The following is a 14,944-nucleotide window of genomic DNA, read 5'->3' as shown; positions in this document are numbered from 1 at the left end:
TTAGTTCCATAATGTTTTAATGTTTAATTTTATTGTGTGTTTTTCTCCTTTCCCCTTACCCCCCAAATTCACCCAAATCTGGAAAACAGGCTGATTGTATCTGTCCATGAGCAAAGGAAACCTGAAGGACCCAAGGGCCTGGCTGGACAGAGTTGTCATGTGTCTGCCTGTCTACACTTGCTGTGCAGAACATCCGCTCACCTGTACAGCAGGCACAGACAGGCAGTCACATGACAACCCAGCCTGAATGACAACCAGCCATTGAAAGAGAGCAGCCCTCACACCATAGCATCTACACCAAGAGCTACAACCACAATGAGGGATCTGGGGGCCTGGGGTTTTAAACTGTTGGCTTATTTAAAAACTCGTATGTAACTTTTTAATTTTGATTCGCATATTAAAACCCACCCAAAGTAAAGTGAGTGGTGCCTATGAAACATAATAAAACCCATTTCTGAAAATGCTCCTGTGTTTTCCATAGTCCTCTTTTCCTGCTGCCACGCCCTCGGCATTTGCTGCGCACTTCTCTGCTGCCTCCCCAGATTGATATACAAATCAATTCAACAAAACCAGTTAACGTCAGCTTCATGTTTGTCGGAGAATAAATTATTCTGCCGGTTCTCATCTAAAAATAATTGCTTTATATGCTGTTACTTTTAAATGGGGCGGGGGGATGAGAGATAAAGTCAGGAGACACACACACACAGAGAGAGAGAGAGAGAGAGAGAGAGAGAGAGAGAGAGAGAGATTATAAAAAAGAGTAACACTATATTCTGCATGGAGGATCAAATATTTCAAGTTAAGAAACTGCCAGTTTGGACTCTGTAAAAACATATCTTAAAATATTTCCAAGAGATTGTTCACATATTCAACTGTTTCTCTTCTTTGGATAAGAATATTAAACCATCAGTATTTCCAGGTGCCATGATATGCACGGTAGTCATCGTGTTAAGAGTTTGCACTGCAGTCACAGGGATGAACTATAAGGGCTGGTGTATTCGCTTGGGATCTACGCTTCTATTCATGTAAAAACTTTCACACTCGAGATTTTTCAGGGAAGTTAATATTTTCAAAGGGGCCAAGGGAGTTGTTGATAGGCCTGCGTGGTGTATCCTAGCTTCTGAGAAAATCTCAAATCCTGTGTACTAATGGGAACTGGAGAAGTGACCAGGGTTGATTTGTATATGAACATTTCATACACCTAAGGATAAAATGCAGGGAGATGGGTAAATTTAGAAAATTGTTCTACTTTGACCAGATTTACTAAAAGTATTTTACTTTTCAATATTTAAAATTTAACTTTTTCTTATATTTTAATCAAGCATTAATATTGTAACCTGAGGCTACCCCAAACCAATTTGTAATGGTTAAAACACATCTCAAGCAAACTGTTTTTCACCCGGGGAAGTACATTTTTAAAATGAAAGACTTAACCTTAAGGGGCCTATGGTTTCCAAATTTTCTGAATTTTATGGAATTAATACTAAATCTGACAGCATACTTTAAGAGAGAAAAAAAACATGAGTCATAGGCAAAACTATGACATGAAAATATGAACCAAGTTAAATGTCTTATATGTAAACAATCTAGACTCACAGAAAATATCTTGTATTAAAAAACATCTATTTCTCCTCTATAAGACTCGTGAAGAACTTGCAGGGTTTTTGCCTTAGAGGAAACTCTAATGACCACCCAATAGAATGTTAAATGATAATTTACCAAATGTGAAGTATAAACAGGAAGTATAAACTGTCCATGGGGCTATTTGCATGGTCCCGCCCAACTTTAAAGGCATTAGAGAAGCTGCAGTAGGCACTAAAATAGTTCTCCTGAGCAATTTTTCTTTCCCCCTCCCAGGGCAGGAATGCACCCTACCCAGGGTGGCACGGGGTCCCAGTCAGAACACGAAGGAAGTTGGGGTCAACAGAGATCTTTCAAAGTGAGACACTGCAGGATGTTTCAAATCATTTTTCCATAAATACAAAGTTACACTAAAAACCATTTCTGACCTGCTTTCAAAAGTCTTGACTGTTTTATGTACATTTTAAATTTATAAAATAGGGCACACTCGAGTTTTTTTCTCCTGGGAAAAGGGTAATATAAGGAATGTGGACTTTCCAGAATTTGCTTTTGCAAACAGCAAGCAATAGGAGTGGGTTTATAGTTAAAAGATATTTTTAATAAATTTGAAATAGCACTGGCCATTATAGTTTACTAATAGCACTTATTTTATTTCCTAAATCATAAATCCTTAGATAATGCCAGAATTTGGAAATAATCAAGCTCATATTGTAAGTTATAATGTAAGTTACTTTCTATACATGGGAAAAATACATCTATGAAGTCGAAGACATTTAAGCTCTATAAATTGGTGTTTGGTATTTATTTGGATGTTTAAAATAAAAATACCCACATTCGAGCTAAGTAAGTGATTTGGACAAGGACTGTGCAGAGTGGTCAGTGGGCAGAGGCTGACATCCTCCATCACAGAGGACCCCTCCAGCTGCTGCTCTGCACAATCTAGTAATCTAGTAAGTGAGAAGGCAAAGAGCTGCAGACTCCTGTGCCTTTGGTCCCCCGACTTTGAACAACCATGCCCACAGCTGTCACTTTCCTCCCTATCTTCCGTTGTATTTGTCTTCCATTAGAGCTACACAATAAAAGCAACGCGGAGTAAATATCCCTATAAGGGAATTGTATAATCTCCTTATCTAGCTATCCAAACATTTCTGCCCACAAAAATGAAGCCTGCAATTTCTTAAGAGTCCAAAGAATGTCCTGTCTCAATGCAGATTTGGATTTCCTTCAGTCGTGCAAGGGTAGTACATTTCTGCTGCAAACGCTGTGGCCCCCGACTCTGCTTTTCATTACCATTTCAGTCTTTATGCCGGAGCACAGATGTAGAGTGATACCGGCAACCAGCCTCCCGTATGAAGGGGCAGTTGATTCTTTTTGAGGACTTTAACTCTGGGAAGACTTACACATTCAGATGCGCATAGATTTGCCCCTTTCTTGTTGATATTAAGGAAAATGAATTTTTTTCCTTGAATCAAATTATCCCTTTCTCTCAAAATGTACCCTAAAAACATTTTCAAAGAAAGTTTGCCATTAGAGTATTACTATAAAGTTATCAGAACTGACATTTTTTGGAAATGAGTTTTTGTTTCATTCTCTTATCTTTGTGAAATTCCCCAAGAATTTATTTGTGAAAATGAGTAATGAGAAATTCTCAGTTTTTACTCATATGATCTCAAGTCCAGGAAGCCATGCTTATAGTCAGGAGACTGAAACCCACTAATCAATTATGAAAATTAACAAAAAATCTCTAATTTAATAATTCCCTTTGGCCCTTGGTAATACTGTCCCATGATGAAATTCCACTGTAGCTGGTCATTCACTCACTGTCTCAGACCTTCATTAATCAGTATTCTATCTGTTCTTTTCATTGCTGGAAGCATCAACAGCATAAAGAGAAAAACACAGCAGCCCCTGGGTGCACAGTGCTTAACGTCTTCAAGTGTCTAGTTGCCCTGTCATCTTCTAAAACACGTCTCAGATCATGCCTACCAATTTCCATCATCCCAGACCAGCCTAGGATACCGTAGCCTCTCATGTAATCATGCTAACAACTTCTAACCCCTCCCAGTCCAGTTTTGTTCTCTTCCAATTAATTCTTCACAAGATAACCAAAGTGTTCTCTCTCTCTCTCTCTCTCTCTCTCTCTCTCTCTCTCTCTCTTTCTCATTATATATAACATACATATTAAACTGTCTGATCATGTGACCTCCAGTTCACACATTCCAAAGGCGCCTCTTACTGTGGCAGTTGAAGTCCTTTATTTCTAGAGTTACTCCTCCTTTTATATCGGTCACTCTGGTTCAACTATGCCCCAGGACACTAACATGACCTTCTTTAATCACTCAACTTAAAGCCCCTACATCCTGTAATCATTTCATCTCAGCCACTGTTTATGTCAAACACATCACTGGCTTGACTTTTTCTAGACTCTAATCAGCATTGGGTAAGCTTTGTGGTTTGTTTATATGTTTTCTTTATTCAGATTGTCCCTCAAAAGAGCAGGCATCATGGACTCTTTGTTAACTATTTTATCCTGAGTGACCAGAACCATGCCTCACATATAACCAGGTTTCCAAAAATACCTGATGAGAAACATTCAGGTGCTGAAGGGTGTGACACACGACAGCACAGCTAGCTAAGTCCCCTGTTCTCTTAAGTCTCTCATGTGGAGAAGGAGATAAAACACTCACTTAACTCAATGCCTGGGACACTGCAAGTTCCCCACAATGGTACCCACAATGATGGTAATGAACACCAGAAAACTCCAGAGAGAGGAGCAGGCCTGATGTGTGGCAGGTAAATGAAGACTGAAGTTCTAGTTACCATTACCACTACTACCATGTGATGGAGGGCTAGCTACCATTACCACTACTAACATGGGATGGAGGGCTAGTTACCATTACCACTACTAACATGGCATGGTGGGTTAGTTACCATTACCACTACTAACATGGGATGGAGGGCTAGTTACCATTACCACTAACATGTGATGGAGGGCTAGTTACCATTACCACTACTAACATGGGATGGAGGGCTAGTTACCATTACCACTACCAACATGGGAGAGTCTTCTCTGAAAACCGCTTGGCATTTGGTTTTGTCGAACATTCTGACCATTTTGGTTGGACTAGTGTTATACAGGTACATAGTATAGAGTATATATGCTCATAATACATATAAAGAATTTCAAATGGGATATTCTAGATTGACACCACTAAAGGGAAAAATAAGAAGATAAAAAGAAAGACAGAAGCTAGTGTGCTGTTTGAGGGATGGACCAAAAGAGGAAAGCTACCAAAGGCACACCAAAAGGGGTGTCCACTGGTAAATACTGCTGCAGAGAGGGGCACACAGTATTCTACATGACATCACTAAAATTGCTGTCTTTCTCCTGGAAGTACTCTGCAAAGATAAGTGGTATAACCAACCTTATGTTATTATTTTAATAGAAGTCAAAGAACTATGTGGTAATTATCTCAGGTCACAAATCTTCATGTCTGAGCTCTGACCTCACCCTAATAAGTAGCTGCCACTAATCCTGTATGCCATGCATACACTGGCAGTGGGACCACAGGGAAGACAGACCATAAAAATGTGTGCATGGCCATTCACATGGGAAATTTCAGGTCTGCGGTTCTGCTCCATCACCTAGAAGTTCAAGACCTGAGGAAATCCTCTAGGAATGACTTAGAAACTGTCGAACTCTGAAAGATGGACAATGTCCTTCCACAGTGCAGAGCTCTAGTCTGGGGGTAGTGTCAGAGAGTAAGATATAGCTAAGTGGATAAACCATGCCAACTGTCTCACTACATTGGAATAAGCCCATGAAGATAATGTAGTTCCCTGTTACCTGGAACACAGGCAGGAACCTTTCCATCAGTGGCATGTGTACACCATGTGTGCACCATTGCTGTATCGTACTGGTAGATCACAGGCTTAAAAGCTCTCAATGGATTCTTGGGGTGGGGTTCATGCATCCAGTGAAACTTAAGAACATGGAGTGTGTATCTTTTCTGAGTCGGGAGGAAACAGGGAAACTGTCGAGAACAAAACTACAATCATGCTAACTATAAATTAAAACCATCACTTTGATTTTCATGGTCTTGCCACGCCAGTTTGGAAAGACCCCAGTCTGATAACATCATTTCTAATTCCTAGTTAAGACATAAGAGAACCCACAGGTTAGAGGGGAGACAGTATGGAGAGTTTCACTCAACAAACAGGATGTGAGGTCCCCTTTGTTACCTGAGCCTTGCCATTCTTCACTAAGAAAACCCAGATCCCATACACCTGATGTCATGACATGGAATAATCCAAATGAATAGGGAAGTAGATGGCTTTGTGCAGCCCTCTCCATTTGAACTAGCCGTGCCCCTTACCTGTAGCCACTACCCACGTAAGTTGTCATCTCCAGCCTTGGCCTGCTATGGCTTCCGGTTGGTCTCCTTCTATTCTTGCCACCCACCTCTACCTTTCGAGAATTCCATGACTATCACACACAGCCTCACAGAGATCCTAAACCACAAACCTAATCGTATCGTATCCTGTCAGAGTGCTTTAGAGGTGTTCAGTCATCCTTGGAATAAAATCCAAATAATTGAGTGGTGACATATCAAGCCCCGAGCCCCTGGCATCTTTGTCCCTCGCTATACCTACATTCTGGCCACAAGCTCTCTGGCGTTTTCCAGCTCTGAGACATTTGCATTTATCATGCCCTCTGCTGGATTACTTACTGTTCGACTAATTCTTCTGCACAGCTCACCACTCCTGTCTCTACTCCACTGTGATGGTTTTCTTTTTCTAAAGGCTGGTTCCTGTCATCTTCTCCACCCATCCCCTGTTTCATTCTCTCTAGAGCCCTGAGTACTTGACATTACTGCTTGGTTGTTGGTTATATATAGCAGCAACCTTGTCTGTCTTTTTCTCTTTTCTTGGTAGGCTCTAAAAGGAGAAAAGGGATGCTTTATTTGAAGGATCATTTACATTCTTCCCTACCTCAATCCCTGTACATGCACCTTTAGTAAACTGGCCACTGGACACAGGCAATATTGAAATAAACATGTTTGTTTCCTATGTGTGGAAATCAAGCAGTCTGGAGAGAGCACCAGCTGCAGTGGTTTTTGTAGGTGTCTTGCATCTTTAAAGGAGAAGATATCAAGTCCAATAATGTGACTCTCTGGGCTCTCAAGGTTTCTTCTTGTTAACCCAGAGTATCAAATGCCTCACCACCCTTCCAGGGGTGACATAGGAGGCCAGAGAGCCAGTCCTATAGCTACACCTCAAGAGCAAAGACTCCCTAGATCTCTCAGGGACGCATGGCAGCCACACCCAGAAAAAGGTCAACTCTGAGTCTCCTGGAAATTATCCCAGTGAATTCTTTGTAAGGCAAGATGGACTTGGACAACCATGAACTTTGGAACTTCCAGAGCCTAGTAGACTGGGTTCTAATTTCTACCTTGCTACCAACTCTCTGTGTGACCTTTGGAAGCTGGTTATCCTGATGGACATGATGTGGCCTTTATAAGATAAACCAAACCATGTTGAAATGACTTTCCAAAACAGTGACCTACATTAGTGATGGAGATGGTATTTGCTAGTTTTAGTGTTCCCATCTCCAAATAGCAATAATAAGAATACCTTCCCCCAAGTTCTAACATGGGTCAGTCAAATAACATGCAGCAAACACTGGCTGCCATTATTACAACTCCTAAGGGAAAACTTCTGCTTCCTCTTGTGTTACTGGGAAAGGTCCCAAGACCGATAATGAATGTAAAAGTATGAAAATGAATATCCAGATATTCAAGGGGAAATGTGTCTACAGTGTAACTAAGTCGCAAAGTAGATAATTATTTACTCTTTTGCATACAGGGGAGAATCTTGGAGCTTATGCCATGATCTTTAAACTAGAGTGTCCCACAGAATGACAGGCACACGTCACCAGGCACAGGAGAAACAGTATTGCTAATCCTCAGATTCTGAAAATACCTTGCTTAGTCAGTGATCTATTGTGGTAAAGGGACACTGTGGCTAAATCAACTCTTACAAAGAAAGCATTTAATCTGGGGTTCACGCAGTTTCAGAGGTGTAGCCCATTATCGTCATGAAAGAGAGCATGGCGGCATGCAGGCAGACACTGAAGCGGTAGCTGAGAGAGCAAATCTGAGGCTGAGCCTGGCACAGGCTTCTGAAACCTCAAAGCTCATCCCCAGTGACACACTTCCTTCAACAAGGCCACACCTCTCAGTTCTTCTAATCCTTTCAAATAGTGTAACTCCCTGGTTGACCAAGCATTCAAATAGATAAGCCTATGGGGGTCATTCTTATTCAAACGCCCAAAATACCAATATCACTTTTTACTGGAGGTGGTGACATGAGGATTTGAAAACAATGCTTTGAATAACAAATTCATTCTGACATTTCTGTAGAATCTGAGTTTCCATATCACAGAATCTTTCACGGGAATCAAGCCATCATCCAAAATTTTGCAACACACTGTTACACAGAAGACACAGAGAAATGGAAAGAACCCTGAACCATGAACCTTTTCTTTCAAGAGATGACAAAGGCATCTTTAATGTTTTCAAAAGACATCAGGCTAAAGAAGGAGGGGCTTTGAACTCTGACACACCTGTCTTTTGTAGCCAGTAGGATAGGGATGATCACACCTGTTCATGGTCCAGCTACCAAAGAGCACTCTTATGTAACATTTGTGTACTATGTTACAATACCAATGATGCCACTGGTCAGAGCTATTACAATCTCCAAAACACAGTTCAATTTCAATCCGTGTCCTCCCGAATCTAGCTCTAAGAATTTACAGCAGCTTAATGGCTCTATAAGCCTAAAGTGACACCTTTGTGCTTTTATAGCTGTCAAATTATACAATGAGCAGTAAGTCACGGGACGACACTATGAACATCGAACATGAGCCAGAACACCACAATTCTTCTCATTTATCTTTTTCTAGAGATATCCAATTCTCAAAGAAGAAAATGTGTAGAATGTTCTGGTACTAACATGAAGCCCAGCAGTCTCACTGCTGCCCATGGCTTTCACTGGAGGTGGAGGCCACAGCAGCCCCACGCCGCCTTCCCCACGGTAGCGCCTCATTCATTTCACCTCTATGGCCTTATGTCTTTTCAGCATGTTATTCAATGAACGGTGCTTTGGCTACACCAATGTCTTGATATTAACCTAAGGAAGGAAGTTTCCACTTCTTGGCCCATAAATTCACTTCTCCAGGCCAGCAAAATTGGACTATATGAAAGAAATAACCAGGAAAGGAAGTTCAATGGGAACATTGTAAAACTAAAGATCCGTAATTTGAAAAAGAAAGAAAAGCAGGGCTTCTTTAAAACATTTATAGACAGATCTCACTGCAAAAGAGGTACCAGTGTCCGGAGCTGTGCATGGCAATAGCCTCAGTCAATTTCACATTAGAAACATTTAAGGGAACTGTGGCTCTCTGGCTTACCTCATCGTCTTTATACCAGCACAGGCTTTCTGCAGTGAGGACGAACCAGTAGCCCTTCGAGCCTCCTTTCATGATGCCGATGTTGCTGACAGTCAGCCAGCCCTTGCGAATCACCTGCAAGAAAGCAGACATCAGCAGAACCATTGAGAGGGAGCAAATGGAGAGCACGAGTCTCGGGCGAACTAAATGATATAAATTGCATAAGAACAGCCTTGTCCACCCCCCCACACACACACACTCAGCTTCCCCTGTGCTATTGAAGAAAGTACATCTTCTAAAATTTAGATGGCCAGTGGGAGGTCTTGTCCATTGGTGACCAAAACAAAAATCTCGGGCTCATACAGATGGCAGAACACAGGAGACTGAAGCAGCCTGCCTGGCTGTGCCGGCCTATTTATGGCAGTGCTGCTACAATTAAAACATATTTTGCTGATTGATTGGATAGACTTCCCATGCCTACCGCTCCATCTCTCTTTCCAGGCTACAGGCCTATTTGTCTGCCTGGTTTAAAACTCATTAAAACTTGCGGCAGACACTCATCAGCAAATGGCAGAAAAACCCAGAAACTCCAGCAACACAATTAGATCTGACCGAGGAAGAAAGCTGAAATCATGAGCATTTTAGTGTGGGGCCTGTGAATGGCCTTGATTTATCCACCCCCTTCTGGTTGTTATTTACCATAGAGTAAAATATGCAGCATCTCAGAAAAATCACTCAGTGGTTTTCAAATTCTAAAATATTAACAACCGAGTGACAAGTTTGACAGAACTTAAAAGTGGCATTTAAGGAAAAAAATGCATTTTTCCTCACAGTGGTTATAAAGTTAACGTATTCCACACGTGGAATAGTTTCCCATATTCTCTATGCTTTATTATCTCAGAACCGGAAGTGCAGTTCTGTAAGGGATTCTACATTTTCCTAGAGTTTAAAATTTATCCTATTTCAAAAACATTCACTGTCCTAGACATTATAAATATTTTTTACTTTCTTGTTGAATGACTACTAGTTTCTGAAGGTAGATGAAAATGCTCTAATAATTAGATTCTATATTTCTATCAAATTTTCTGTCGAAGTTTAAGAAAGGCCATAAGAAAATCATGAAATACACCAAAGCTCTCACTGCTGCTTTTTCAAAATTCTCTCCATGTTTACAGTCCAGGCCATCCACGATTCCTTTTCAGCATCCCCACTGTCCATTCTCCTTCCTCAAGGCCTTGTTGAGTTTACAAAGAATATCCCTCCTGGGCCCAGACCAAGGTCGTTTTTTAACACCTTCTTACACTTTCTTATAGAAAGAAGATGGCAATGTACCTCCAAGAACAATTCCTACCAGATACAAGGGAGTCATTCAAGTGCTTTCTAAAACGCACCAAGTCCTAGGCTAGGAATTCTCTGAGTAAATCAGAACACATGCACACTGAGTCCAGGGACCTATATTTTACTATATTACCCAGGGGATCCTTCTTCATACTGCAGTTTGAAGGCTATGGAATGTACCCATACAGCACATAAAATTAAAACTCTGCCTTCCTTAGAGCAAAAGAACATGGCGAGGTTTCAGGAAAACAGATTTAAAAATCTGACAAACTAGGTGACCTCATTTCCGAACCACCTTCCAGGTCCTAATTCAGCACCTTCTTCTCTGGGCAAGTCTATCACACCTTCCTCAAACTCCTTTTGTTGGTAAGCATCTTTTACTATTTGATTTTTAAAAAAGTACACATTTCTGGAGCTACTTTTCCTGCCAAATTATAAGACTCCTAAAGACACAATGGAATCATTGTACCATGTTCATTTTAAACTTTAAAAAAAAAAAATCTTTAAAGAAAAAAGCATTCATGGAAGGAAGTTTATGGCCCAGCGGTTGCAGACAGCCTGCTGTATAAGTAGGTAAAGTAGTAATTTGTTGTTGTAGACCTGGGAGAGTTCTATATCCAAAGATACTGAATGAATTGAAATACTTTGATGAATTTTAGGTTCTAGTACAATGACACAGTGTCATTTGTATTCTGTAGAAGACCAAAAAAAAAAGAAAAGATTAATGTATGGCAGGGCTCTCATGTGCATATTCTCTCTCTCTCTCTCTCTCTCTCTCTCTCTCTCTCTGAAATTCTTTTAAAAAGAAAAACTGAAGACTGGGAAAAGAGGTGGGCTGAAACTGAAGTGGGATGCTAGATTTTACTATCTCACTTTTCTGGAAATATAAGAAATAAAATATATATATCTGATATAAGTATACTTAGTCTTAAATTCTTAGACTGGCCAGATGGCCCAGTGGGTAAAGGCACTTGCTTCCAGACAACTGGTATAAGGAGAGAACTAATGCCTGTAATTTAATTTGTTCTCTGGTCTGAATTTTTAAAATAATTAAGTAAATGTTTATTGTATTCACCAATTGTATCAAAAGTACTTAAAAATAAATTTGAGACTGTGATGTAGCAATGAGAAACATTTTTAACTGTCTCAAACACTTTGTGTGAGATATATATCAACAACCTAATACTGATAGCTTTACTGCTACCTCTTGGATACCAAATTCAAGAAAGTTGACTTCAATGTGTGTAATAAATGTTAATAAATATGAGCTGTTTTCTTCTCTCCTAGATACGTATAAGTGGTTGCTCCACTCTATCGAACATTCCAATGGATCCAGCATGCTCCCTTGAATAGAGAGAGCACGTTTGGTTTATTCGTTTATTTATTCATTTTCTAAAGGCCTTTTACAAGCTAAGAAAGAACTACACTAATAACCCATAGTCTTAGCCTTGTTCTTATTTTTATTTTGAAACAAGTCCCACTAACCTGCCAAGCTAGCCTTGAACTCACTCTGCAGAAAAACTAGCCCTTGCAATTGTGAGCTTCCTGCCCCGGTCCTAAACAGTCTGGTGAAAGGCCTGTCCCACAAGGACTATTACAGTGGTTTTATAAGCCACTGCAATGATACAAGTGAGGAATAACTAGTGTGAAAATTAAAGTCAGGATGTGAAAAGGAAAAGAACTTAGTCTGCTGGAGAAACATCTAGGGAGTAAAATGAACAGGACTTGCGAACTTGTGGCTGGATGAAGGAGAATCTGTGAGGTTGTTGATGAGCAGCCAATAATCACTAGCCACAGACAAGATTCCAGTTCCGGTGCTTAGTTTGAATTGAGGCACGTGATAGCAAAACGCACTCTAAATTCCAAAAAGAATTGAAAATACCTGGTTAGCATTTAAATACTTATAAATAAATGACACTACATGAATTAGGTTACATAAACTCTATTTCCAATTAACTCATCTGTTTTGTTTTATAGTTTATCGTGGCTACTAGAACAGATAGGAATTTGTTTATGGTGTTTCAGAAAGGTTTTGTGATGCTTGCCTCCACCGTCTTTCAGAGCCAACCATTGGTAAAATTCAAAAAGAACAGAGAAAGGGGACCAAATTTTAGAAAGTGGGGTGTTGGTGAATTCATTCAAGGTCATGTTGAATTTGAGGTACTTGTAGAAGACACATATAGGATGATCTTATGGAGAAAAGGGAAGGAGCTAAAGCTGAACCTACAGACTAGAAAGTCCTCACTTTCCACACAGGCAACAGTTAACAGCAGAGGCTGGGGTGAAATCCGTGGGAGCACCAGCGTTTAAAAGGTGGCCATAAAGGACTAAAACAAAATTAGAAATACAGGCCATAAGGTCACAGATGTCAAAGAAAGCGGAATCTTGAACTGACTTTAGCTCTGCCCATTTCAGCGCCGTGAGGGATGAGGATGGCTCACTGCGATGAAAAGAAACAAGAGTAGAAATGAACAAAATGGCTGAAGTGAGATCTTCCCAGAGTTCACACCAGCATAGGGCATGGAGTCAAGGGGATGGAGAGGAGCGTGTTTTCCTGCTTTCCACGTAGGCAAGCAGAGAAAAGGGGTTGGTCGTGCTAGACAGATATAAAAAAACGAGGAAGTTGGGAGGGGGGGGAGAGCTGGGGGAGGGGCTGGCCTTGAGTTAGGCTGCCTGAGTTTGTGAGCCTCCAGCAAGGGTGAGGGAAAGAGAGGGCTGGATGGTAAAGGCTCATGTGGGTTCTTCAACAGGAAACAGAGAAAGTCCGGGAAGGTCGCATTTGATCTTTTCCTCCATTAAAGAAGAGTCAAGGTGAGTGAGGATGGTGAGGGGGGGAGGTAGGTGTGTGTGTGTGTCTCAGGAGGCAGAGCAGCTCTGGGACACTCAGCTACAGAGTAGTTCAGAAAGAGCACCGTGAGAGTTGGGCGTGAAGAAACAGATCTTCAGAGACACAGTCAGCACTGCCATGTCCCAGAGGCTCTGTGCATTCCTAACACAGAAGGTGAGACGCTAGGCCTGCATCCAGAGTTCTGAACTTCTATTCCCAAAAGATCTAAGCACATTCAAAGTTTGGGACAAGAGTGTGTAATTCGGGTTATCAATCCCCACACAAAACAGCTCTGGCAGGGAAATCAGATCCGGAATGGGGGTGGGGGGGACCAACAGACTCATAGAAAATGAGGAGATAAAGAAAAGTCCTAGAGAATCCAATGAACTGACTAGCACAGTGGTTCTCAACCTGTGGGTCGTGACCTCTTTGGCAAGCCTCTATCTTCAAAAGTATTTACCTTACGATTCATAACTGTAGCAGAATTACAGTAATGAAGTAGCAAGGAAAATAATTTTGTGTTTGGGGGTCAGCACAGCACGAGGAACCATATTAAGGGGTTGCAACATGAGCGAAGGTGAGAACCACTGATGTAGGAGGCAGGAACAAATCTCAGCACTGTAAGATGATGGGCAGTAAAGTGCCTGCTGCTGCCGGCACCATGGGATTCATCACTCAAGCATGCACCACGGTTTCCAGACACATTCAATGTTATGGCTGGAACACTGTTTACCTAACAGTGTTTAGTCTGGTGGATATAGTCAGTGGAGCTCCTTGGAAAACGTGAGTTACTAAGAGCAGTGAAAACGAGAGTGGTAGAGCATGTGCCCTGCACATGTAGGTCACCCTAGGTTCAATTCCTAACAGCACACATACATAATACATACATACATATACACACATACATACATACACACACAATACACATACACATACATGCACACACATACATATACACATACACACTTACATATACATACATGCATACATACATACACACATGCATATACACACAAAGATACACACATACATATACACACATGCATATATAAACATACATATACAAACATACATAAACACATACACACATGCATAAACACACATACACACATGAACACACACACAAACACATACACGCTGTAAAGGCTTGACACAAAAATAAGAAAGATGGATTCAGAACTATCCCTATGACACTACAGTCATTTGCATCCCAACCAGCTTGCAGGTACACATGTCGCTTGTCACTCCTGGGAGGAATCTGTGGCACTGTCCTCAGCACTGAACACTGAGAGCACTTCAGAGAAGTTCAGGATAGTTTGTCCTTTGTGTAGGGAAGACAACACATTAGCTGCAAATAGATGGTAATCGTCATAAAATGGGAATTTAGGAAATTACTTCCTATGTCGTTTTTCACTAAGGAACTGAAGGTGATGCCTGAAATCAAGGTGGACAGACCCAGAAAAAAACCCTGTTGAAACGGAGAGAACACGGGCATGGTGATTCATCTTCATCATGCCATTACTCAGGAGGCTGAGGCAAGATAGCCACAGGTTCAAAGTCAGCTTGGGCCATGGGGTGAAGGAGAGCCTGCTTCAGATAATTAAAACAGCAGCATTGTCGGAACGTAAAGGGGTATGAGTACCAAGAGGTGATGAAAGAAAGAAGGAAAGAAAACTAAGGGAGAAAGAACAAAATAAATAAAAGTTGAATAGAACGCAAAGGAAACTGGACTAGCTCTAGCATCTTTA

The 14,944-nt window shown here is 41.0% G+C and overlaps 1 protein-coding gene across 7 annotated transcripts in view; it reads right to left on the bottom strand.

Annotated features, from left to right (window-relative positions):
• Nucleotides 1–14,944, bottom strand: part of Dnm3 (dynamin 3) — a 467,024-nt gene that overhangs the window by 219,003 nt on the left and 233,077 nt on the right. For all 7 annotated transcript variants that reach the window (XM_041662394.1, XM_041662390.1, XM_041662391.1 and 4 more), the window contains one exon: nt 9,053–9,166. In XM_041662394.1, the coding sequence (XP_041518328.1) occupies nt 9,053–9,166 (114 nt within the window). The remainder of the gene's footprint in view (nt 1–9,052; nt 9,167–14,944) is intronic.

The sequence above is a fragment of the Microtus oregoni genome, unplaced genomic scaffold (genome assembly GCF_018167655.1).
Source record: "Microtus oregoni isolate MIOR12 unplaced genomic scaffold, Mior012 000013F_ref0000133, whole genome shotgun sequence".
Lineage (NCBI taxonomy): Eukaryota > Metazoa > Chordata > Mammalia > Rodentia > Cricetidae > Microtus > Microtus oregoni.
The sequence above is the reverse complement of the archived record's forward strand: the minus strand, read 5'-3'. Positions and strand labels throughout refer to the sequence as shown.